The sequence below is a fragment of the Mustela nigripes genome, chromosome 2 (assembly GCF_022355385.1).
Source record: "Mustela nigripes isolate SB6536 chromosome 2, MUSNIG.SB6536, whole genome shotgun sequence".
NCBI lineage: Eukaryota > Metazoa > Chordata > Mammalia > Carnivora > Mustelidae > Mustela > Mustela nigripes.
In genome coordinates this window covers 97,894,266-97,922,004 of record NC_081558.1, presented here as the reverse complement: position 1 = coordinate 97,922,004, position 27,739 = coordinate 97,894,266, and the positions used below count along the sequence as shown (strand labels likewise).

At 39.4% G+C, this 27,739-nt stretch overlaps 1 protein-coding gene across 1 annotated transcript; it reads right to left on the bottom strand.

Annotated features, from left to right (window-relative positions):
- Positions 1 to 139: 139 nt before the first annotated feature.
- FAM162A (family with sequence similarity 162 member A) lies at positions 140 to 27,739 on the bottom strand. Its single transcript, XM_059388002.1, has 5 exons — positions 27,535 to 27,739; positions 9,152 to 9,274; positions 6,669 to 6,777; positions 3,013 to 3,121; positions 140 to 401 (listed from the first exon to the last, which is right to left on the bottom strand). Exons 1-5 carry the CDS (start codon positions 27,566 to 27,568, stop codon positions 309 to 311), a joined length of 468 nt encoding a protein of 155 aa, XP_059243985.1. The 5' UTR covers positions 27,569 to 27,739; the 3' UTR covers positions 140 to 308.

The following is a 27,739-nucleotide window of genomic DNA, read 5'->3' as shown; positions in this document are numbered from 1 at the left end:
ATTAAAGATATGGTATCTGACTCTCTAAAGAGTTAATACTAAGGTTTAAATAACTTGCCCCATTTTTCATTCATTTCCTCCAAAAAGCTGAAAGGCTGCATTTAACCTGGATCAGAGCCACAAAAATATAAACAAGTCATTTCTTTAAAGAAATTTATTTGTCCCACTGTATCAGGAATGGGGAAATTACAAATCTGTGCAAACCATACTTTCATGAAATGGATCCTCGTACCGTATTTTTGAATACAGGCTAATTGCTGCAACATTATTCCTGCAATTTCAAAATCCAGCCAACACAGATACCTCTGCTACTCTGTTTTGGCCTTCAGAGCTGCTTCTTCTCTCAGGCGAGCTTTTTTTTCTAAGTTCAGGCTTGTTAAAGACTCGTTTCTTTTGACAGCCTAAAATGAAACAAATTTGAAAAAGGGTTTGGGGAGGATGTCATTACCCCTCACTTAGGTCAGCAGATTAACTAGGCCAGTGCAGTCCCAAAACGCTCTGCCATGGGCACACTGAGCACGGAAGCCCCCCTCTGTGTGCCTTCTGTTTCCTCTAGAACTTCACAGTCCAATAGCCCATCCAGTCAAGCATAAGAGAAATGCCATACCCTCTACCTTTTTTCTGGCCTATTTCTTTAAATCCAGCTTCTTCCCTTATAATTTCTTCCCTTATCTTTTTCCTTTCCCACTCTTTAGTATTGAATACCTTTTTATTTCCATTTCTATCTTTTTTTTCCTTTCCCTGTTCTTTATTGCTACCATTTCTCCTTTCCCAACTCATTTGTATACTTTCATACCCTTCTAACTCCTTATTCCTCTTTTACCAAAAATATTCAGCTCTGGGATCCCAGACTTTACCAAATACTGTGATTAATGAGTCTCAGCAGTATCTGTATCGCACTACTCCATTCTTTGACAGCAAACGAGTGGGGGAGAGCCAACCGTCCTCTTCCCGTTTACCTCCCTGTGAGCTGTTACGTGCTGGTAAGTCTTACATAAGCAGACCAGTTTCCAAAGTTTTAGACCAAATAAATGAAACTAGCACCCTATATATAAGGTGGGATTTTCTTATATCTGTGTAATTTCACATATAAAGAATTAGGTATGGGAAGGAGAAAGGGAATGGTAAGTTGATGGTGAGGACAAAACACAATGGCTAATTCCTCTCTTTTAAATAGCACTAAGTCTAAAAGTTCTCCACTCTAGTAGCACTTCCCTACTTGTAAGGAATGGATAGTTCCATGTCAAACAAATGAGATGGTATTCTGGCACATAAAGGAGAGAAACTCTCAAAGTTTATGGTATGTACCATTAGATGAGGCTAGAAGAAGTCTCAAGGGTAACTCGTTTCTAGAGTATGTAGACTCAGCTTAGTACAATCAGGTTTACAAAAGCAATGCAGACTTCTTGGAATTCTAGAAGTCCCTATGTCCTGTCCACATGCTTCTATAAGTTTCAGTCTGAGAACTAAGCATGAGAAGTCAAAGAGGAAGCCAGAAGAAAATCTGAAGTGGGGGAGAATAGAGATGTCAAAAGAGCTTCACTCAGTCCTGCACACTCGTCTTTCATGCTCCCAACAGATCAATCTAAATGGTCAGTATTTTCCACTCCTGAAGTCTGAAGAGAGCCAGAAGTACATTTCCTTTTACTCTGCACTCACTGGAGATAAGGGAAGTTAGTTACTGCTAGGTTGGTAGGAGAACCTTTTTAATATCTGATAATAGACACAAGCCATCTCTTTGCACATGGAAGCTATGATTTATAAAATTAGACATGGTATTAAAATAAAGGTTTGGGGGCACCTGGGTGGCTCAGTGGGTTAAGCCACTGCCTTTGGCTCAGGTCATGGTCTCAGGGTCCTGGGATCGAGCCCCACGTCAGGCTCTCTGCTCGGCAGGGAGCCTGCTTCCTCCTCTCTCTCTGCCTGCCTCTCTGCCTGCTTGTCATCTCTCTCTGTCAGATAAATGAATAAAAAATCTTTAAAAAAATAAAAATAAATAAAATAAGGGTTTGACCATTGCTGCTGCATATAAAAGCACCCTATATTTTAAGCACAAGATATTATTATTGAGAGTTTGGGAACTTGCAAACTTGGCTCTAAATTTTTATCCTGCCCAGCTATGTGACTTTGGGAAAATGACTTAGTATCTCTAAGCTTCAATTTCCTCTTTTATAAAGCACGGATAATAAGAGAACCTACTGCTTAGGTTCTTAGGATATTGTGATGAGTTTAACAGTGCCTGCCGTATAATGAGCCCTTAATAAGTGGGAGCAATTTAATATCGCCTCATTTAGGTCTAGATTCAAACTGTGGCTTTGCCATTTAGGAGATGTGTGGCCTTGGGCAAATTAGCAGCGCTTTCTTAGCTATGTTTCCTCATCTATAAATGAGGTCCTAATAATAGTACCTATTTTGTCATGCTGCTGTGAGGTTCAAATGAAAGAAAAGCCAAGTGCTTAGAAGATTGAGTATTCAATTAATGATAGCTATTAATAACAGTCTAGGTTAAAACAAAGATTTCTAGACTTGAATGCCTATGTACTTGTTTAGGAGCTATTGTCCTTACACATATGGCTCCATGTGGCCAAGCTTCAAGTCCAGAGCACTGACTAGAATGCTCACCAGGGCTAAGGCAGCTGGAGCATGGATAAAGACGCTCACTTACTGGGAGTGCTGTACAGATATGCCAGTGTCATCATTAGATACACCAGGGACATTTTTCTGGTTTCACATTACTTACGACATCTGTGATAACTAAACACTTTCTCTTTACTTTGTATGAAACTAATTTAGTCCTTTACCTTGCCAAAATTAGGATTTGCTATTTATCCCCAGGCATGACATCCCAGGTTTGCCCCTACTGTGCCTCATTTCTTATCATTGTTTGTTTCTTATCATTTCTCATGTAGAAAGTAGCCCCCTCTTCTCAAGAGAATAAATAAAAGGGTCAACCCCCTGATTTCCTGTAGATCCTTTGTAGAAAACAGCGGCAGAGAGGAAGTTTGTGCTCACCTTCTTGCCCTCAATAACCATCCAGATGCATCCTGCCACTGTCAGGGCAATCATTGCATAGCTGACCTTCACTCGGATCTTGTTCTTTGCAGCATCAAGCATCTCAAACCTAGTAACACAATGAGATTATGAAGGAAAGTTAACTTTTCTCTTTCTGAAGTTGCCAGTAGGAAATAAAACTCTGTAACACAAGTCAGAAATGGAGTGGTACCACAAATAGAAAAAAAAAGATGTGGGCCTGGAAATCTTGCAGGATTTGGGGAAATGTAAGGGGGAATATGAGGCATTTTCACAACTCACCTTAAACTTATTAATAAAATAAAGTAAGATAGCACAAACTTTAAAGTAAGAAAAAGAGAAGATAGCATGAAGACAGGAAGTAGATCGAGGAACAAAGGGGGAAAAAAGGCAAGGGGTATTACTCTATGCTTGCTATTGGCTTGGAAGTCAATTCTGGCTTCCAAGTTTCACACTAGCAGCCAATGCTAAAGTGAAAACAGGAGCTGTTTCTCCCGGGGGGTTCTTAAGAAGATGCTACATGATACAGTGACTGTTTAATAATAAGAGATACTGCAGTGAACTTCATGAGTTTTGTACATTTCAACACAAATCACAGTTCAGAAAACAAATGTGGGAGAAAGTCAAACAATATGATCTTTATACCTAAGTTTTCGCTCTCTGCCTTGAAGCAGGAATAGTTTTAATAATCTAAATCTAATGCTTAGATTTAGAACCAGGTATAGATTCCAGACTATCTGAAACAGCAGAAAGATTCTTTAAGCAATACTTCCTCAGTGTTTACCTTTTAACTACATTTTGCTGAAATTGCATGACAGTGAACTTGAGACCGTGCTCTTTGGAAAGTTCCTCTTTGAACCTGCCCACTGAATAGAGACCCGTGTGCCTTAACGGAAAATTGAGGGTTGGATTATTGTTCTTGTGTGAAAGTGAAGAGGTCCACCAAGGGAGAGTCTAAAGGGAAGGCCACTGCACCCTTGTGAGTCTGTCTGTAGCCAGTGAGTTGTGGTTCTGTTACATGAGTCTTACAGATCCTCAGGGCAGGGCATGAAGAGTCCAAACGGAACCTTGAGAGAGCACCAGCCTACTCCTAGGGGTGTGGATAGGAAGTGATTGTCTCGAGATGATGGGATTCAAGTGCTAACTTCCTTCTTTCTTTTTACCCCCGGATTTTTATCACACAATACTCTTTAAATCAGGAGGGAAAAAGTACTTTAAAAATGCTTGGAAGGAGGTATAGGGTCCAGGCATGGTAGGAGAAGCCTGAAAGGATAGATGTTGTGATGTAAGAGGGGACCCAGGGAGGTAGCCATGTGAACAGAGTTCTCCAGGCACTGAAGCTGGGCCTGCAGCTGGGTGAGAGGAACCAGGGACAATTGCTAAGGACGATGGATTGCTCTATTAAGAGCATCTGAGAGTCCACCAACCACAAACTACCCACGTTGACAGTATTTTATGTGAACTGGCATTTCCAACTAAAGTGCTGTGATATTCCTGAAAAGTAATCTATTTTACTTTTCATTAGAAGTATTTTACATTCGGGGGCACCTGGTGGCTCATTCGGTTAAGCAGCCAACTCTTGATGATTTTGGCTCAGGTCATGAGCTCAGGGTTGTGGGATCAAGCCCTGAGTCGGACTCCTCGCAGAACATGGAGCCTGGTTGGGATTCTCTCTCTCTCTCTGCCCCTCCCCAACCTGCTCTTACGCCAGTGTGCTTTCTCTCTAAAAAATTTAAACAAGTAAGTATTAGGGGCATCTGGGTGGCTCAGTGGGTTAAGGCTCTGCCTTTGGCTCAGGTCATGATCTCAGGGTGCTGAGACAGAGCCCTGCATTGGGCTCTCTGCTCAGTGGGGTGCCTGCTCCCTGTTCCCCCTCCCCACCCGCCTGCCTCTCTGCCTACTTGTGATCTCTGTCTGTCAAATAAATAAATCTTTTTTTAAAGTATTATACATTAAAAATATTTTACATTATAAAAGTAAAATACATTTAAATAAGGTCATGAGATTGCCCTCCATTCTATAGGAAGCAATCAGAATGGGCAAGTTAAGCAGCGCCTGTTCAGAACTGCCGGCATAAGGATAAACACTTGCCCAGGCTCATAGCAGAACATTCTAGGGTGACTCAGTAGGTAGTACTTTAGGCCTGAGGGGGATCCTGGAACCACCCGTAAGGCAGACTGAGGAAAGTATTCCATGGCAAAAATCTACATAGCACCTATTAGGGCCATGGGTATGCAGCAGCTTGTTTTCTCCTGAAATGCTGTGGAAGAAATTAAGACACAGGCAAGAACTTAATATTAGGGGTGCCTGGGTGGCTCAGTTGGCTGAGCATCTGCCTTTGGCTCAGATCATGATCTCAGGGTCCTGGGATGGAGCCCCAAGTCCTGCTCCCTGCTCAGCAGCGAATCTGCTTCTCCCTCTTCCTCTGCCTCTTTCCCTGCTCCTGCTCTCACTCTCTCTCTGTACCTCCATCTCAAATGAATAAATAATCTTTTTTAAAAACCCCACCTTAATATCATTGCTATTTCCAGCTTGCTCTTATTTCCCAGGAGAGCACACTGTCATTTTGACCAGCAGAAGTAGAATGGCTATTAAAGCCCTTGTAAACAAAAAAAAGCAATTAACACTTCTCTTCCTGGGAAAAGATAACCCTAAATGAACTCAGATTGTTTAAAATCGTGCCTTGAAACCGAAGCCAGAAGTTCAAGGAATAGGTTCTTATTAGAAGGAAATGTCTATGAGCTTTGTCCCAAGTCCCTATCTCCGAATGATGGTGCCCCACAGGGGAGATGGCACCTGCTTCTCAGAATCTCTCTTGGCCAAGATGCAAACCAGTCAGGGTCTTTAAAATCAGGCTAGAGAAATGGTTCTTAAACAGGTTTTTTTTTCTGTCCCCTCAGGGGACATTTGACAAAGTTTGGAGACCTTTTTCACTGAGTGTTCCTTGCATCCGCGAAATGAAAAGGCCACGCGAGGTGCTGCTAAACATCCTACCATGTACACAACAGCACCCACCAACAAAGAACTATCTGGCCCAAAATGCTGATAGCACTGGGGTTGAGAAACCCTGGGTTAGAGGAATCTACACTCGTCCAGACTCTGAAAAAGTCCCAGGATCCTGGGAGGGCTGGGTTTAAGGAAGTTGGTGAGAGGGATAGGAAAGCATGCTTTCTGGGATCTCAGTAAGAGAATATGTTACTCCTAAATACTTCTATGCTATTATGAATAAAAAAAAAAAAACCTTTATTCAAGTATTGTTGAATACCTGAGTGGATTTTATAGAATATAACTATTAATTATTGTCAATGGTACCTAACTGATACACCCAGATTAAAAATAAGCTAAGAAAAGTGAACATTACTGCTTAGTCACATTCCTGTAGCTCAGGAAAGAAATCAGTCAATTGACTTCAGAGGACCCGACAGCTCTCCAGTAGGCACAACACAGCGTATCAATGAGATACAAGATCTTCCAGCACTGTTTTTATTGCAGGTATTTGCCAAAGAGGAAACATTTTGAGATGTGACAACTATTCTAAAATTTGATTGAAAGTTCTTAGTGCGATTCAAAGGAAATGCTTTGCCTTTGAAATCAGCAAGGAAGAAAAACTGCTTATAACCCCTATGTTCGGCACTCACGAGATAGTCTCTGGGATATCATCCTCCTTTTTGAAGCGGCCTGACCATATCAGGATCTTCCTCTCCCAGTTTGTAGGTTTGTGTAATGGCACTCTGTGGCTGTAAGTGTCTATGAGAAAAAACAAGACAAGGAATCTTATTTGAGGTTATGACTCTCAAATTTAGCAATGAAAAAAAATGCTATTTGTGCTTTTTTAGCTATTCATGAAACAGAAGCATTGAGAAACGTCAAGCTAATTTGAGCTTTATTCAAATGGGATTTCTTAGGATGCCTCATTTCTCAAATAAGGTTCCAAAATTCTGTGGGGACTGAGGTAAAATAAAAATATTTCTTAGCCATTGAAAGTTGAAAGAACACCAGAAACAAACATAAAGGTAAAGATGAACTAAGAAGGGAACAATGAGAAGCTTATTTGACTTCAGTAGAAAAAGAGAAAGGTTATAAGGTAAAATAAGATCACAAAAGATCTTGAATGCCAGGCTACGCTTTTTAAACCTGATTTGGGAACCACTGTACACTTTGAAGCAAGGAAGAAGTTAATGTTTTAGAAGATTAATCTGCATAATAGACAGAAGAGAGAAAAGAAGGATAGAAGAGAGTGGGCAACAAGTTCAAATGGGAAGCTGTAAAGAGAATGACGTGATATATTCTGAACTGGAGTTGTAACGGTGGGAACAGAGACAAAAAAGTCTACCTGAAGAAGACTGAAAGGGTTTGGAGGCTGATTTAATTAAGACCAGGAAGGGATCAAAGAAGAACCTCAAACGTGAATGAGTAAGACAACAGCAGTACTGTTAACCAAGACAAGGAGACTGTGAAAGGAACCAGTTAGGGAAAGGAAAAAGCATGTATGCCTTTTTATATAATATTGAGTCTAAATTTATGCCATCCGAATAGGTCTCATTAATGAAGTCAGAGTCGAGATAATCAATGGTGCAAAGGGAGAGCCAGTGAAGGTGATAAAGACCCAAGAGAGGGGACAGGGGAAAGGGGCAGCAGAGGAAAATGCAGTGGCAAAAGAGGGAGATGAGTAAGAAAGGCACACAGCCACAGACTGTAAGAGAAAGTCTTTCAAAAAAAGATGTCACTGAAGGAACAGAAAAGTTAGGGAGTCACAGAATGTTAGTATTAGAAGGGACCCTGACGATAATTTCATCCAACTTCCATGTACTGCCTACATCTCGTGCAGACAGACCATCTCCTTGACTTTGCTGCCTACATGACACACTCATGCCCACCTCCGCACCTTTGCTTGTGCTGTTCTTTTCGTTTAATCAGAAGGCAACAGCAAAGGAGCTGGAAAGTCCCTAGGAGAAAAATCCATAAAGAACTGAAAGTGAGAAAAGAGGTTTAAAAATATAGAAATAGTATTGCTCTAGTTTTATCTTTTAACCCTTCCAGCACTTAGCACAGCTCTATAGTTATTGTTTTTTGCTGCGTTCATTTTAAGTACATTAAAGACAATTTGGAAAGTACAGATGTAAAAAAAGACGATAAAAACCATCCCTAATTCTCCTGCCATAGCAGAATCACTGTATTTTTATTTTGGTAGTGTTTCCTAAGTCTTAACCCCATAAGTATGGGGGTTTATATGTCTCTTTATATAAATTTACATATTTATATGGGTACCATGCTACATATGATATAAAAGTCTGTATCCTGATTTGTTCACTGACATTATGACAAACATTTCTCATGCCAGTACATGGTATTTATAAGCACCATTTCCTACAGCTGCACAATCTCATCAAGTAGATCTAACATACGGTTTAATTATTCCCAGATTATCTGACATTTAGATCAGTTCTCATTTTCCTATTATATATAAAATATGGGAATAGCTTTATATTCAGACCTTTTTTTCATATATAGGGATTATTCCTGAAGACAGATCCCCAGAAATGAAATACCAGGTTGAAGGGTATAAACATTTTTAAGCTCTTGATAAATATTCTTTCCTATTTACCAAGACCTGCCTGATGCTAGTATACTCCCATGAAGAAGTAATAAGCAAATAGCTCATTGGAGCCCACAATTTATATATTATACTCCTTGTCTCCACAGTGGACAGTGACAAGTGTTTGAGTTAAGAATAAGACTAATGATGGCTGAAATTAATGCTTAAGCCAGAGGCTAGCCCTAGTTTTATTGTAGCTGAAATACCGTCTCCCAATTTGGTTCATCTTTGGGGTTCCTTGAAAGACCATTTCGAGATTTCTACTTACTGTGGTGCATCTATTCTCCAACAAAAAGCTCCAATCTAATCCTGGAAATAAGAGGTAAAAATGACAGACAAGGAAAATGAAGAAAGCACTGCTTCACGTGAGCCAATGTAAGTACAATCTGGGAGGCATGGACTACAAGATCGGGAAGGAGGTAGGAACCCCTGGAACAACCTGTCTTTTAGGGTCTTTTGATTCCAAGTTGTTTCACTCTTTGGGAACTGCTTCATCCATATCTGGAAAAATGAATAAAAACTTACAGGCTGGAGCTTTTGGACTTTCTTGTGGCTTGGCACAATATCCATTTATTCTCTTCAAATCAGAGTTTCTGGTAAGTCTTAGAGATGAGGAAGAACCGCTTTCATATAACCTAAAATAACTTCCTAGAAAAGACAAAGAAATGTTTCAGAGAAAGAAAATCTAATGTCTCAAAATGAAAAATGCCTATAGAATATATATTTCACTTATAAAAATTAACTCATTTAAAAAGTGCATATACTACTCTCTATGTAAGACAAACATATTTAAGATATGATACTTGGTGCTGTTTTAAAGTATACATGTTTATATTATACATTAGCAATTTATACTATAAACATTTTATCAGCTGTAAGCTTTATAAAAGTACTTCTCACATGTATCTTGTCCTAACAATGGTTCTGGTGGAAATATTACATATTATAGCCCTGGGCAGTTAAACCAGATGCCAAGATGCCAGTACTAAAGTCTGGGTAGCCTGTAATGGCCAGCAAGTGGCTCTAGAAAGCCTTCTTCCACCCAAGCTGTAATTCTCCAACTGGAAATCAACTTTAGGTGTAGTCATGAATTGTGTAAAATTTTCAAACTATGTATTTAAAACTGTATAAAACTGTGTGTGTGTATAAATTTTGAAAATCTAAGTACACATAGGGATCAATATTATAAATCTCCACGTACTTACCACCCAGTGTCAACAATTAAGCCAATAAATACGGTTTCATCTGAACACCCCTAACTCTCAACTAGATTATTTTAATATTAAAGATTTAATTTATTTATTTTTGAGAGAGATAGAGAGAGGGAGTTGGGAGAGAGGGAGGGAGAGGAAGAGAGAGAATCCTCAGACTCTGTGCTGAGTGCACAGCCCAACCCAGGACTCAGTCTCACGACCCTGAGATTATGACCTGAGCCAAAGTCAAGAGCTAGATACTCAACTGACTGAACCACCCACGTAACGTTTGATGAATTATTTTAGAGCAAATCCCAAATATCCCATTAGTTCATCTATAAATACTTCAGTATGCATCTCAAAACAGCAACTTTTCAAAACCACTATCCAGAATACCATTAGCTTAATTAAAAATATTAGCATGTGATGATCAAATCAAATTTCCCCAATGGGCTTGTAATTTTTTTAAATAGTTGGCTTATTCTAAATAGGTGCACACTGAATATGGTTGATGTGTCTCGTGTAGGTCTCCCCCTCCTTTCTTGTCATTTGTTAAAGAAGCTAGGTCATTAGTTCTACAGAATTTCTCTCATTTGGGATTTTGCTGATGGTGTCCCCTTGATGTTGTTCAACATATTCTTCTAAATTCTTTTCCTTATAAACAGATTTTTGAGGCTTCATCAGATTTTGAGTTTTTAGCAAGAATATGCCATAGGCAGTACTGTGTATTCCTACTGTATCCTACTGTACTGATCCAACTGTATCAGTCTGACTCCTCATACCTTATAAAGACCACCACCACTGTTGACCTTTCATTTGATGTTTTTTAGCAGACAATGATGATGTTACCTAGATCTATTATTTCAAAATGGATTGTAAAATGGTCATATTCTACATTAACTATTTGACTATCCTAAGGTAAAAGTCCACAAGAAATGTGGAATAAATTCTTGGTTCTTCCAATTTGCCAGTTTTCAAATTAATGGACTGCTTTCCTTGTAGCCGCCACAGGTGATAATTTGTTTAAAAATAAGATAAAGGTGGGGTGCCTGGGTGGCTCAATCGATTGAGGTTCCAACTCTTGGTTTTGGCTTAGGTCATGATCTCATGGGCTGTGGGACTGAGCCCCGTGTCCAACTCCATGATCAGCAGAGGATCGGTCTGCTTGAAGATTCTCTCCCTCTGCCCCTCCCCCCACTAGTATGCGTGAGCTTGTACATGTGTACATGCGTGCTCTCTCTCGGATTAAGTGGAGAAAAGAAACAAAGAAAACAAATAAAAATAACACAAGGAACTCTTGCATTTTAACACATGTTCCCCAGCCCATTTGAGTCATTTTTATTTTTGATGCTCAGATAATCCCATTTTTAGTCACTAGGGACCCTTCTATGTTGGCTTCTGAGTACTTTCAACATGTGCTCAGTGATCATTGATACCTTCCTTACTTTCTGACATGACATTCCAGATTCATTTTGAATGCTTCTTGCCCCTGATTTGGAATCAGACATTCCTTTAGTGTGCTCTGGTTCCTTTAAAGAGGAAGTATTTTTACAGGTGCCTTAGGAAGGCTCATTATTAGTGAGTTTTTCATTGTTTCCATGCTGTCTCACTGAGCAAAACTAGGAAATTAATTCATCCTTAAAACAAAGGTATGCTTAAGAACTTAGTTTCGGGGGCTATGGGGCACAGTCAGTTAAGCATCCAATTCTTGGTTTTGGCTCGAGGTCATGGATTGAGCCCTGTGTTGGGCTCTGCACTCAGCTTGGAGTCTGCTTGAGATTCCCTCTTCCCCTCTCTCTGTCCCTCCTGCTCATGCTCTCTAAAATAAAAATAAATGTTTCAAAAAAATTTAGTTTCTGTTAGCCATTTTCACTTTCAGCCTTAGCATAAAATTTTTAAATCAGTCATAATTAATCATATTTCAAAGCACAGACAGCCAAAAATAGTTTGGAAGAGGATGAGAGAAAAGGGGGGGGTGTGATTCTAAGTATGGGGGTCATGGTACGGAGAGACCAAGGCTGGTATAGGATTCAGAATCAGAATTGCCCTACAATCCTAGAACATGGAAAAAGTGGAGCACTATGAAGTACAATGGAACAGAAAAGACAGTTGGAAAGGCACCAGTGCTAAATCTGATTACTGTCCTGGCACTGTCTGATGCTCCATGTAACCAAAAAAGGAACGCACAAACCTTGCCTTTAACGCAACAAGAATGTGCTCTCACAGCTATGTGGATAAAAGCTCACAGGAAAGTTCAAGTAGTTTTTGAAATACATTTGTTAATAGACAAATGGTCTGTTTGGTCCAAACTCCAACTTGGATATTTTTGTAGCTTCAGAGTTGGAGCAATAAAGGGAAGCAAAAGAGGGAATAGGAATAAAATATGGTTAGAGGTAGACTTCCCAAAGCTGGTGAGAAACATGATTTCTTCACCTTTTTTCAATTTAAAAGATATTTCTATAGACTTTATATGGACATATGTTTATATTTGTATAAAGATTTTTAAAATAACTTATAGATATGTAACTCTGTATCATAAAATCCATTTTTTAAAAGATTTTTTTGGCAGACAGAGATCACAAATAGGCAGAGAGGCAGGCAGAGATGGGGGGGGAAGCAGGCTCCCTGTTGAGCAGAGAGCCTGATGTGGGGCTCGATCCCAGGACCCTGAGATCATGACCTGAGCTGAAGGCAGAGGCTCAGCCCACTGAGCCACCCAGGCAACCCTAAAATTCATTTAAAAAATATATTTATATATTTATTTATTTAATGGGGGGGGAACAGAGGAAGAGGCAAAGAGAGAATCTAAAGCAGACTCCCTGTGACCCTAAGATCATGACCTCAGCTGAAACCAAGAGTTGAATGCTTAATTGACTGAGCCACCCAGGCACCCCAAATTCATCCTTTTAAAGTGTACAATTCAGTGATTTTTAGCTTAATCACAAAATTGTGTACTGATCACTACCATCTAATTCCAAAAGATTCTCATCATCCTAGAAAGATGTTTCAGATTTCGATGAGGTCCAACTTAACCCTTTCTTTGGTTGTTGCTTGAGCTTTTGGTGTCTTACACACGGTCACAAAAGCTTACTTCTATGTTATCTTCTTAAAATGTTATTGTTTTATTATTAACATTTAGATCTCATCGATTTTGAGCTAATATTGGTATATGATGTGTGGAAAGGATCCACCTCCATTCTTTTGCAGGTTTTCAAAATTCAGTTTTCCTAGCATCATTGGTTGAAAAAAACACAAACAATTCTTCTCCCTGTTGAATTATTTTGGTACAAAGCAGAAAAATCAACTGACCATAAACGTGAGGGTTTATTTCTAGACTCTCAATTCTGTTCCATTAGTCTATATTCCCTTCTATTCTATGATGTATTAGCTTAGTGGTTACCTAGTCATTGGACAGAGATGTCCTCTGATGCTTTCCACCAAGTTGTTTGCCAGCCTTTGCCAAAGGGCTTCATGTGCCTGTTGTAGCATGCTCTGGGGTGGGTCGGGGAGAAGCTGTTTCCACTGAATTAGCTGAGTCAGGTGTAAAATAGGCAAGCCCGGTGAGTGGGAATTTCCAGGGAAGTGCCAGATAAGCTAATTGTAACAATTCTTGGGGGCTGGGGACTTTAGGGAGCTCCAAATCCATTCTGCCCTCTTCAGTGCCTGCTAGAACTGCAAGTTTTCATTAAGAGGCTATTCATTTTCAAGCTACTGGGAAGCTGACAGTTGACAGAAAACTGTTAAAGCTATTATAAATTTTGCTATTCTTACCATGATTAAGTCATTTTTCTTGGGTAAATGCTACTCAGATTGTCACAAGCCTCTGGTTATTTCCTAGTTCTGAAAAAATTTGATTTTAAGGATTTTTGGCAGTGTTTTCATTGATTTTACTTTTTAAAGATTTATTTACTTGAGAGTAAGAGAGAGAGTGTGTGAGAGCGTGCGTGTGTGTGAGCAGGGGAGGAACAGAGGGAGAGGGAGAAACAGATTCCGTGCTCGGCAGCGAGCTATACAGGGCTCTATCCCACGACCCTGAGATCATGACCTGAGCTGAAATCAAAAGTTGGACACTTCACCAACTGAGCCACCTAGGTACCCCTCATTGTTTTTATATAGGAGTGGATTTTCAGAGGTCCTCTTACATACCTCTTACATAAAATTAGAACCTGTTTATATAAAGATTGTGGTTATTTGTCATCTGATTTCTTTCATAAGGGGCTACATTTATTTCATTTTCTAAGTCTGTAATCCCAGAAGGTCTTACCCCAGTCTGGGTTAACCATGCCACCACTGCCACCTAGTGACAGTTAAGTGTGCACCAGGAAGAATGAATCACAGTGTAATCGATCTCTGATTCCTTCCTCATTTTAAATGTGGATAGTGTAGTATTTACTGCTCCAGCACTGATTTGAGGGATAACCGGAAAAATAACGGTGAGAGCATTTGGCAAGATGCTTGAAACACGGCAGGTCCTCTAAATTTTCAGTTTGTTTTTGAAGCATGACTGAAACCGGTAATTTTCAAAACATTGCCATAGCACTTTTCAATTTTACCTTTAGAGTAGTCAGAATTTCTCACCAAGGTAATTTTATGCAGTTACCAGGGCATGAAGATATTCTATAAAACTTTACAACAGTTCTTCATAGCTCTTGGGATTAAAACAAAATGCTGTAATGTTGTGAGTCTCAAGAGTCAGTGTGCCAGAACCACCTGAATGGCTTGTTCAGAATCAACAGTTCTGGGGTGGAGGATGGGAATCTGGATTTCTAACAAGTTCCTAGGTGAAGCCGCTACTAATGATTTGACACTACCGTTTCAGAACCACTATGCTTCGTTTTATTTATTTATTTATTTGACAAACAGAAATCACAAGCAGGTAGAGAGGCAGGCAGAGAGAGAGAGAGAGGAGGAAGCAGGCTCCCCACTGAGCAGAGAGCCCGACGCGGGGCTCGATCCCAGGACCCTGAGATCATGAACTGAGTTGGGCAGAGGCTTTAACCCACTGAGCCACCCAGGTGCCCCCGTTTTTTTTTTTTTAATTGTGGTAAAATATACATAAAATTTACCATTTTTGCCATTTTTAAGTGTACAGTTGTGTGTCATTAAGTATATTCACACTGTTGTACACCATCACCACCATCCATCTCCAGGACTTTTTCATCTTCCCCAGAGAACCCCTTATTTACTGTGACCTACAAGTCCCCATCTCGCACCAGCCGGCCACATTCTCTTCTTGCAGGCACAGAGACAGAAAGGAACAAGGTTAACTGGCAGTGAGCTGCAAGGTCCACAGGAAGTAAGAAGAATCAGGAATTATTTCCTTAGGTATTGCCCTTCCCCATCCCTTTTAATTAGAACAGAGACAGCTTAGGAGGAGAGAAGACAAGATGCCTCTCAGCTCAGTTTGGGTAATACTGACAAGGCAAAAATACTGTTGTGTACCCGTAATTACTACCAGTCACATAAATGCATGTTTGGAGATATTCATTCAACAAAATAATAACTGAGTACCTACTATGTATCAGACATTGTTCTAGACAATATACAAAAAGACAAAAATCTATGCTAGTAAAACTTATGTTTTCTACTGGAGAGAAAATATACATACATATGCACACATACATGCATATATACATATATGCACATAGAGATACACACACACACACAGAGTTAGACAATAAATGACCGAGAGAGAAATTGAACACTGGGAATGTGACATGCAGAAGTGTTTGTGTGCCTGGAATTGGGTGTGTGTATGAGATTTTAGGTAGACTAGCAGGGTGAGCTTTCTTTGAGAATGCCACTGTCAAAGGAAGTGAGGGAACTAGCTACGCAGATATCTGGTGGCAGGATATTCCAAACAGAAACAACTGTTAAGTGCAAAGGCCCTACAGTATATTCTAGGAACCACAAAGAGGAGGCCAGTGTGGCTGGAACAGAGTAAGGCGAGTAAGATTTGAAGTCATTGAAGTATCTGGAGTGGAGGTGAAATTAAGGACTTGAAGGCATGAGAGGTTTACCTAGATCAGAAAATATCTCCCAACGTTTTTCTTACTACAACTTCATACTGGATGCCAATAATTTTTACCTCCCTAAAGTATAAGGGCTAATTAAAACATACAAATATGGTCATATTATATATATTAGAAATAACAAATGTAAAAAATTTAAAAAGCCTGAAATCACTAAAGAAAATTGTAAAGTACTTAATGTGATTTCAGTTATTTTGCAAGTACAAAAAAACAAAAGCACATAAAAGTTTTAGTGTCATTAAGACTTCCTTTTCTGTCTCAAAGAGATAACATATCCTGCCCTAGAGACATCCAAGACAGAAATTTTCCATCCTTGGTGGATCCCAATTAAGAACAAACATACAAACCAAAAGAAAAAGAGCCCTTTAACCCTGTGGCTGCACTTGCAGCCTGCCCCTGGCTGACCGGTCCCGGATCCCCCAGGGACCTAACAGGAAGTCAAGACGAACCCTCACTCCTGCCTCTAAGGATGTGACTGAGGAATGTCTGGTTAACCTAGTGTAGAGGTTCTCAAACTTTATTGTGCCTCAGAATCACCCAAAGGACTTGTAATAGATTACCAGAATCCAGTTGCAGATTTTTTGATTCAGTGAGTATGGGTGGAACCTGAGAATTCCTATTTCTAACAGTTTCCCAGGTGATGCTGCTACTATTGTTCTGGGAGCTCACAATTTGAAAACCATTATCTTACAGGTTTTCCTAGTAGCGGGAGACTGAAATGGGTCAGCTGGGATGAGTCTGGTTCAAGTACTGGCTTTTGTCTTGTTGCCCCCTCCTTTCCATAAAAAGCCTTTCCAACCTCATGATGGACAGTGCAGAGGTGGAGATGCTTTTTTTCTCAGAATCTTTCAACACTCCTGGAGAGAATCATCAGTGATGTGACCTTAGAATTGATAAATCAAGGTTCAATGAATGCTATGGGAGAAAGAGGCTTTTAGATTATCTAATTTAGTGTTTTATAACCTGTGTGAAGACCAGTTGCCAAGTGTGTTTTAAGTACATTGCTAACTATGAAGGCCCTAATGATTTGCTTAAAAATAAAATCATGGCATTTGTCAAAACTCTTAAAACTGTATATCACAGACAGCTTTAATATATGCAAATTTTTAAGTATCAAGCAGGATGTTGGGACAATCCCAGAATGGAATGCAGATTGTGACAAAAGTATCAAACTGTACTAGAAATGTATAACATGACCTAACCCCACAACCTTCAAGGTGGGAAAAAAGCTAACCTAAGTTAACTTTGGAAACATCCTTTTGACCAGAAACTTTAAGACTAAAGATAAAAAGAACTATACATAAACACTGCACTCTAGTTGGCAATTTGTTTCTTGCAGGAGTATGGGTTAACAATCCTGAAACTACAAGTATTCCAGGCCTGAACAAATAAGTAAATAAGTGGTAGATAATGACAGCCCAGAGAAAGAAGTTCCAAAAGCAAGGGGAGAAGGCTAGAATGAATGAGGTGCTGGATCAGTCAGAGAATTCAGAATAAATAGTTTTACATTGCTGTTTATTAACATATATAAATAAACATATATTTATTTATAGGTTATATGTTATTTTTATGTATTATGTGTATGGAGAGTTGATAGATGTAAGACAGATACAGACATAATCCTAAGTATGTGTGTACACACGGGTTAGTATACATACATGTATTTCCTAGCTCTACCCAGTGGGAGGGCCTGGAATCAGTGACACTTCAGTGGGAACAAGCACACTCAGTGCCCAGATCTTGATTTCTAAATACCATTATCTAATAAAGGGAACTAGGGCTCCTTGGAGAAAAATGGCTGGTTCTAGGCTGAAGCCGAGAGAATATGAGATGAGTCTAGAATACCCTGTAATGCCAGAAAGGAAATATTAAAAAAACACAACAATGTTTTTGGATAGGGGCAAAGGGACATAAGAGCTGATCTGATACAGCCTCACCTGGAATAATTTAAGCAACAAAATAATGTAGTAATAGATTACAACTTAAGGTATACAATATACAAATCCATATTAATATAAATAATAATTGAATAAAAAAATGAGGGAGAAGGGACAAATCTTGCCTTTTGAGAAAAAATCCCAAATACAAGCAGATTTTCTTTCCTCCTGGATTCCTTTCCCCTTGTGGGAAAGTACAAGTTGGACTTTGGGACTTGTTTCCAAAGAACAGAGTATGGGAAGAGAGAAACAGTAACTTTACAAGGAAGGAACAAACTGACCAAGGTTAAAATCACCAGTCATGAATCATTTGGATACTGTGTACTGTCAGAAAGACACTTGACCTCTGTGCTAGTTATTCTGTCGTCAAACCCATAACCCTAGTCTCATCATGAGAAAGCATCAAACCCAAACTGAGAGACATTCTACAAAATATCTGACTTTTATTCTTCAAAAGTATCACGATCATGACAATTGAATGTGAAGCTGTCACAAATCAGAGGAGGCTAAAGAGACATAACAACTGAATGTGATGTGGCACCCTGGAACAGAAAATGGGACATCAGTACAATAACCAGTGAGACCCGAATAAAGTCTGTCCTTTAGCTGACAGTAATATACCAATGTTAATTTTTTAGTTCTGACAAATACACTAGTTTTACAAGATGTTAACATTAGGGGCAACTGGGTGAGAAGTATACAAAACTCTTGTACTATCTTTGCAACTTTTCTGTAAATTAAAATTATTCCAAAATAAAAATATTTTTAAAAACATGAGTACTGGGGCACCTGGATGGCTCAGTGGATTAAAGCCTCTGCCTTCGGCTCAGGTCATGATCCCAGGATCCTGGGATCGAGCCCTGCATCAGGCTCTCTGCTCGGCAGGGAGCCTGCTACCTCTTCTCTCTCTGTGCCTGCCTCTCTGCTTACTCTGTCAAATAAAATAAATAAAATCTTAAAAAAAAAAAACAACGCACGAGTACTTGACTATTTAGTATATCTTGTTTTTACTTTTTACATGTTTTATAAATATTTTATTATTTACTTGATATTTATTCCTTTTTAAAATTAGCAAGATTTGATGTTATCTCTATAAAAATGTCATTCTCACTCATTTGCACTCCAATATGCTTTTGGAATGAGACAGAAAAAGAAAAAAATAGGATATAGTCGGGAATGTGCCCAATCCAAGGTAGACGAAAATGAAGGTCATCTGACTAATGTACACTGGTAGAAAGATGAGAAAATTATACATGTTGGTATGTATCTTGTCACACCTCGCTATTCTCAAATGTGCCTGACATTGCCTGGGAGCTTGTTAGAAATGCAGATTCTTGGCCCCCCAGCCCAGACCTACAGAATCTGAGTCTGTATTTTTTACTTTTGTTTTGAGAATCGGAACAATTGTAAGTCTCAGGAGGACAAAGCTAAAGGTATGCTTATCCTGACAACTGCAAAGCTCATACACCCTTCAGTGAGACATCCAAATGATTCATATGAACATTAAATTTTGAGAAGCAAATAGATACCCATATTCATTCAATAATTAATGAGTACTCACTATGTGCCAGAAACATGGAGACTAATACCACATTTTCTAAAGTCTAGAACAGTACTATTTATTCAGCCTCAGCTGGGAGCTTCATAGAAATTCAAGTTCTCAGACTCCACCCCAAACCTTCAAATCTCCTGGAGTATGGCCTAGGAAAATGTTTTAATAAGCCCTCTAAGTTGATGCTTATGCACACTAAAGTTTAAGAAGCAGTGTTCTAGAAAAGTGAATTTCAAATCGTGCATAAAAGAATCACGAAAGTTCTAGAAATTGTGCAAAGAAAGAATTGTGCATAGAAGAATCACCAAAGTAGCTTTAAAAAACTTACACAATTAAAAAATTTTTTAAAATATTTTTTTAAAAATTAAAAAAAATTTTTTTAAAAAATGCACAAGTCCATCCAATTAAATCCCAATGTCTGGGAGTAGGAGTCTGGCATAAATATTTTTTAAAATTCTCCAAGTGATTCTAATGTGCTGCCATGTTTAAGAATCACTGCTCTTCAACACATCAGTGGGAGTCCCTGGAGCACAGGTCACGTGGATGACCAGGGCACCTCCAGAGCTCAATACTGGTCTCTGGCAGAGTTCAAAATCCCTCTTTTCAACAACTCATTTACTGAAAAGAAGTTCTGTTTTATTTCTAACTTCTGCAGATCAGTAACATATAGCTCACTACATTACAAGTTTGGAATCTCTGTAGAGTTGTATACCCAACTTTCAGATTTTACAAGAGCATGTTAGACTCCTACACTACTCAGTACTTAACGGCATGCACTGTCCATTGTTCTACAGTTGTCTTACATCCTCATCCCCTTTGGAAAAGGCTCTATTCATATCCCTCCTCCAGCCTCCACAGCAGCTGACTACCCCTCATGGGGAAAAGACCACTATCTGACTATCTCACAATGAATGATCAGAGCCCACCAGGCTGATCCTACTATGCTGCTATGAGACTGTTTGCCCAACTACCTTCTCTTTTCCTAGTGTACCAGAAGGCCAGGAGCTACCATGACCCTGCCTGGGAGAAACAGCTTGTTTCTGGGGAACAATGTTCCCTTTTCATATCCTATGGAAAGATTTTTTTAAATCTAAATACTTAGGTGAATGGTTCTCATGTTAGCCCACAAATGCCTATTTAATCCTCCTAAAATTCAAATAGGATATTGCTAGTCCTAAAATGTTTGCTATGATAGGGAAGGGCAAATCTGAGGAAGGAAAACTGAAAGGTTGATTTGAGAATCAAATCATTTTTAAGTGTCAGGAGGACAAAGCTAAATGTATACTTATCCTGACAACTGCAAAGCACATACACACCCTTTAATCAATACTATATTTTATATCATTACAATTAAACTGTATGTCAAATGTTTGTAGCCACTCAGTAGACCTAGAAGGAAGAATGACTAAGTGAGGGTAATTATCTTGCTTAGAGAAATTACAGATCTTATCTCTACACATTTAAATTAGAGAACTCATTTAAATTAGAGAACCACTGATTTCATTTCCACATTATAAGCAAAACTGGGCTACTCAGTTTTGTTGTGAGCTGGCCACAACAAAACAAACAAACGAACCTGAGATATTAACTTACTCTGAGCTTTTTCAATGATCAGGTTTGATATTTCCTATCTGCAATTATTCTGAAAAGGATGGAATATTTTGGCTTCATACTCTGATTTGCCCAGCTCTTGTATGCAACAAAGATTTCCAAATCTGCCTGCCGGGCTCCCATCACTCACAAACCTGCCTTCTTCTATGAGGTCCTTGCTGATGTTCTATGGCTTCGAATTTAAGTTAAGACTCTAGCCTAACTCACTCTGAATCTGGGTACTGTGCTTATCCATGTTTCCCCCACAGTAAGATTCCTTTTGTCTGCCAAACTCCCAAAAGGATTTGGGAAGCAGAGCAGTTTTAGGCAGGAAAAAAACACTAACAATGGTGATTTCATAAAGGAAATCTAAGTGCAGGATGCAGGATGGGCCAGGGGCGAGGAACAAGTCGGGGTAAAGGGAGCAGGAGTAGCAAGGCGTAATTATGGAAACCTCCTTTTTGGTGGTGTCACAACACTGTAGTTCAAGTGGGTTGTATAAAGGAAATAAGACAGCTATAGGTCCTAACAGAGAGGACCTAACAGATGACAAAAATACTACGGAGGAAAAATGGCAAGAGAGATTGACATTATGAACTTTTGTGGGCTGAACAGAACCCTAATCACCATTTGTAATATTTCTTCTATGGGAAAAAAATTTAGAGTTCAAAAAATAGATTTAAAAATAAACCTCTGAAACCTGGCCAGTTTTTAAGTGGGGAGGAAACTATCTGGTGGCCAAACTTTAGTGAGATGGGGCCATTTCTTGGTGATTTTTTTCACTCCCATTAACATTCCAGCCCATTCCCAAGAGTGGTTATTTGAAACTCTCTTGGCCTTAGCTGTTGACCTAAATCTGCTTTTTGACAGAAACTGATTCCCTTCTCCATCTATTTCTCATCCTTCCCTTCAGGTTTATAAGAACACTAGGCCTTCCTTCACTCTAAACTAGTGAACTGTTCCATCTGTGATCCCTCTTACTAAAGGATGTTGTACCAAACTTATCTTGCCACCTCTAGATCCTTCCCTCAGCCCCTTTCCTGCCAAATGTCTCCCTGCCCTTAAAAAAATAAACTTTAAATTACAAAAGTAACACTTGCTCATTACAGAAAATTTCGAAGCTTGAAAAAAGGTATGAAGAAAAATAAAAACACCTATAATCACATCATCCAGGGATAACACTTGATATATCTTTCCCAGACATTTTCCTATGCTTACATATAATATACACATTTTTCATAAATAAGTACTACTACATCTTGCTTATGTCAAAATACTTCTCTAAGATATTAATTAAAAATTGCTCTTGACAGCTATATAACAACCAACATATGGATATAAGCTGAATTCAATCATTCCCTGGTCTTTATGTTTCCCAATTTCACTACTACAAATGAGCAGTTTTATACATAAATCTTTGGTGATGTTTCTGATTATTTTCTTTTTAAATTTTTATTTTTTTATTTTTTTTTAAAAGATTTTATTTATTTGACAGAGAGAAATCACAAGTAGATGGAGAGGCAGGCAGAGAGAGAGAGAGAGGGAAGCAGGCTCCCTGCTGAGCAGAGAGCCCGATGCGGGACTCGATCCCAGGACCCTGAGATCATGACCTGAGCCGAAGGCAGCGGTTTAACCCACTGAGCCACCCAGGCGCCCCCTGATTATTTTCTTATATAGAATCCTGGTAGTGAGGTGTTAGCAAATATGAACCTTTTTAAGAACAGAACTGCTTTCCAGAAAGGCAGAACCGGATTTAAATTTTTACCTGGAGTTGATGAGAATTATCTCATTATACCACAGTGGCACTGAGGGCACGCTATCTTTGACAAAAAACAAAACAAAAAAACAACAACAACAAAACCCAATTAATCGTTCTGAACAGTTTCTATAAATAAAATACTAATTTCCTTCCTTTCAAAGTTCAAATGAATGAATAAGTGGCATGTATTTAACTTATTACCTTGGCCTCACTACCCACACATTTTACTGTAATGTTTCTTCCCCCACTCACTTTACTAAAATTGCTCTAACATTAGTGATCTCTTTCTAGTCCCATGATTATGTTTTTTAGAATCTCATCATTAGCTCATTTGATTCTACTCTTCCCATCTTTAAAGCCATTTGACTCTACTGACCTCAGCCTTCTGCAAGGCCTCTGTCTCTCCTAACATTTTACTGTCACATTCTCTCCCTTCAACTCTGAAGGGAGTTACATTATATCAGGCCTTACATTATATCAGGCCTCCAAGACTCAGTCTTTGCCTCTATCCCACATTCATCTGCCTCGGGGAAGACTCCCTCCTTTGTCCCCTGGTCTTTGACTAAGAGGTCCCATATTCACCTATAACTCTGTGCCACCTACCACTCAATAACACATGACCCTCTCTGCCACAGCAGTATCCCTTCTTACCTTCCTTACTTCAGACAACAGGGCAATACTCTTTCAGCTCTCCACACTCAAAAACTTCAGTCTCCCTTAAATCACCCTATGTCTCACAAAGCCGCACTGATTTCTTCAGAAACACTTCCTAGATATATTCCCTTTCTGGCACTTCCATCTTCAACTCACATATGGATTTCTGCAATATCTTCACAGGATGTAGCTATTCATGTTGTATGTAGCAACCATGATAATTTTTAAAAAATGTTTCTTTAATGACTTCTGCTGGAAGACTTCCTTTTGCCCAAATTCAAGTGGTTCAGAACCCTCAAAGGCCACACCTTATCTATTACCTCCTGACTGAAATCCAGGGTAACCCTTCCTCCTTACTATATTTTCTCCTTCCACATCCTCTCCAGACTCATTACTGCCCCTACCTTTGCTCCTGTCTCTCTCCTATGCCTTCTGTTTCAACGAAGCCTTCGGTAATTTTAACCTATACTTCAATTCCTTTCTCAAAACCAGTGCTATGTTGGGTCTTGGGAGGAGGAGCTCAGTGGGGAAAAGCCCTGATTTGTAGTGTTTGTCAATAACCCTCACCACAATAGATTTTCAGCTACCAATATAACATGACTAATTGGGAAAAGATGTGCACAAAGCCAATAGGAATTGGCTCCAAGGCACCAGAGCAGCACTTAAAATCTGTTCTGCAATCCAGAACTTAATATACTGTCATGCATAAGCTCTCCAGATGTATTATACAGGTATATTTGTTCACTGCAACAAACTCCAGCTCTAGGAAGAGTGGGAGTCCACTCATTTTAGAGCTTTCATAGTGTACAGGGCACATAGTGTGTGCTCAATAAAAACCTGATGACAAGACCTGGTGGGAGTGAAAGCCAAAGAGCAGTAAAAATGGGCATGTACTCATTTAGGGTTGGTTAGGAAGAACCAACAGAAAGGTCAATGAAGGAGTAGAATGTAGGTGAAATAAAATCAGAATGGGAGTCAGGAGATATTGGTTATGTCCCAACTTTGTACCTGTATGACTCTTCTGAAGCCAAGTTAATTTCCCTCAGAAGCCTTAAGTTTCCTCACCTATAAAACTAGGGGGTTAGACTACAAGACTTAAATGTTATCTGATTCTAATGCTGTGGAATGTCAGTTAAATTGACAAGGACGCTGTCTATGGTGCACTGTATTGGTATAATAATGATAATAACTAAATCATTTAAAAATCTGTTGGTGGGTGCCTGGGTGGCTCAGTGGGTTAAAGCCTCTTTGCCTTCGGCTCAGGTCATGATCCCAGGGTCTTGGGATCGAGCCGGCATCAGCTCTCTGCTCAGTGGGGAGCCTGCTTCCTCCTCTCTCTCTGCCTGCCTCTCTGCCTACTTGTGATATCTCTCTCAGTCAAATAAATAAATAAAATCTTAAAAAAAAATCTGTTGGTAATCCAGCAAAGTTTAGGACAAAAAAATTTTTCTGAAGGTATGAAGAACCATTTTTGTAAAGTCATTCCATTCTTTTGACTTAATAATTATTCTGTAGAAAGTAATAATTTATTAAAAATAATAATTTTAAGTTAATTAAAAAATTATTAGTTATTTAAAATAACTAAAAATAATTATCCCAAAGAGGGGCGCCTGGGTGGCTCAGTCGGTTAAGCGTCTGCCTTTGGCTCTGGTCATGATCCCAGAGTCCTAGGATGAGCCCCACATGGGCCTTTCAGCTCAGTGGAGAGTCTGCTTCTCCCTCTACCCACTTCTCCTGCTTGAGCGCATGCACTCTCTCTCTCATAAATAAATCTTAAAAAAAAAAAATTATTCCATAGAATATTACTGCCTGTCAGTGAGCTGGACACTGATAAGTGCTAAGCATTTAGTGAAAACAGTTTAGTCTCTACCCTCATGCAACCCACAGGCGTATGGGTCAGTAGCCATTTAGGTCCAAATCATGTATCAGTGCCTTTTAACTTAAAGAGCACAGACTGCTCTAAGGAATAGATGCAAGCTATGGATCTCTCTTCCCAAAACATAAAAAATGAATACAATTTTCAGAGGTTCACAGGACCACTCATCTGTGAAAGGGTCCAAGAACCACAAGTTAACAACTCTGACCTGTACCTCCAGCTACAGCCGCAAAATGAGAAACAAATTCACGCTCATAAAAACCTGTACTGTTTGCTAAAAAAATACAGCACAGATTACTAACAGGAACAATTTTTAAAAAGGTCCGTTGTTTAAAGGATTAAGCTTTGGCTCTTTGAAATTTCACTCACCTAGAGTATCTTATTCCATATAATATTCTGGATAAGTGAAGCATGCCTAGATTAGGTTTCTATTTGATCTGTCTTTCCTTTGGTTAAGGTTGCCTGATAAATCAGTCTTCTTAGGTGAAAATCCATTTGCACATAAATGTGTGCTTCCATTTCACAAGTAAATCTATTTCATGACTCTTACATTTCATATCAGAGAGACTCAAATAACCATGACAAACACATACACAATACACACATATCCTGAATAAGCATCTTGAATGAAATAAAGAGCACAAGTTCTTGAATTAGAAGGCACTTACTCAACTCCTGGCTCTAACATTTTTCGGCTAAATGATCATGAACAAGTCATTTAACCATCTGACCTACGTTTATTCACTTGTACATTGGAAAACGGATGATAAGATTACCTAAGAAGGATACTATAAGAAATCAACCAAGTAAAATAATGTATGTCAAAGTATTTAGCTATAAAATGGACACAAGTAGGTGAAAGGGCAGATTGCTTAGAGTTGCTCACAAAACATCAGACATTCAAAGAAGTTCCTTTGGAAAGAGTTCTTCATAAAACATTCTTAGTGGATCTAACTGGAATAAAATAAATTGTTCTTAAATTGCTCAAGGAATTTTGTTTTCACTGAATGCCCAAAAGTGAGGTTCTTAAATATCAAAAGTCTGCAGAGAGGCTTTGGAATCTTTATAATGCTTAAATATATTTTCAAGGCAGGAAGATAAACTACTTAAAACCATAGGGTCTTAGTTCCTTTATAGTCGAAGTCCCTTCTACTCAATATATTTTAGCTTTTTTATAAAGCATTGGTTCTTTGATTTACCTTGATAATAGCTAACAGATCAAAAGGATGTACACAAAAGATTTTAGGGTAAATTAGTTCAACAGAAGCTAAACAAATCAATGAAATCAATCTCTTTTTAGCGGAGGAAATGTTTATTTTAAAGGAAGTAAAAAATATTCTCCAGTTTGAGACATGTTTTCCAGTCCACTCTCCACTGGAACACAAAATAAGGATATAAAAGGTAACTTTACACAACTTTACATAATTCATTTACATATGCAGTGTACATTTACATTATTTCAATAGGCAAGTCTGGGGTGATTCTTCCTTAAAATTTGAAGTAAACAAGTTTTTAATAATTTGTTACCAAGAAATAAAATATCAGTCATTACACCTTACCAAAGTTCATAAGGTGACCAAAAGTGTTTCACGCAGGTACCTAGAAAAGAGCCAAGCAGCAAACATTCTGATTTCTCAGCCCCTAGTAAGCAAAGGCTCTGCTGGTTCCCCAAGAAGACAAATTAAGCTCTGACTCCAAATACTCATCATACAAATGTCTACTAGAAAAATAAACTGCAGATTCTACGTAACACTTAACTGTCGAATTGTTTAAAAGAAATGTATCCCCCATTTTAGGAAAACAATTAGTATTATTCGGTAATACTTTAAATCCCTTTCCTAAACAGATACTAAGTGAGTAGGAAATTCTAGACTCTAAGTTTTCTCTGAGAGCAGGTATAATAAGCTCTTGAGATGGTGGAGGCAGGGGAGACTCAAGACTTCATTAGAGCTACGGACAGGAGAGGTAAGGGTGGAAAGTTGAATTAATCAGGAAACGGGGGAGTTCCAGGGTGGCAGGTGCATTAAGCACTGAGCTCAGAGGACACTGGGGATGGGGGTTCGATAAGGATCGGGGAGCAAGGGCTCGTCAAGTTGGTGGGAGGTGGGTGGATGGAGAGCCAGGCGCGACGGTCACTCTGCCAACCCCTACTACCTGCTTAGCAGTTGCTCGCTCAGGCTTGGCTCTCTCCCGTCACTCCGAACAACTTCGGAGTGTGCGGTAAAACCGAGCAACTACCAGACCTGGGGAAGCTGCACGATTCCTCAATCTCCAAACTGGCTTCCCAACCTCCCCAAGCCCGGCCCGCGTCTCACCCGCTGCCTGACGCAGGCCGCGCAGGCTCCCCATGGCCGCCTACTCCGCTGACCCGACAGCGCCTCCCGGGCGGTGACAGCGTGTGCGCATTCAATGTCACCGAACGCCCGCAATGGGCAAGAGGCGGCGGGCGCAGGCGGGCGAGACTTGGGCTATTTGACCGCCGACCGAGCGGGCCGGGCGTGACGTGGCGGGGCGTGTGGG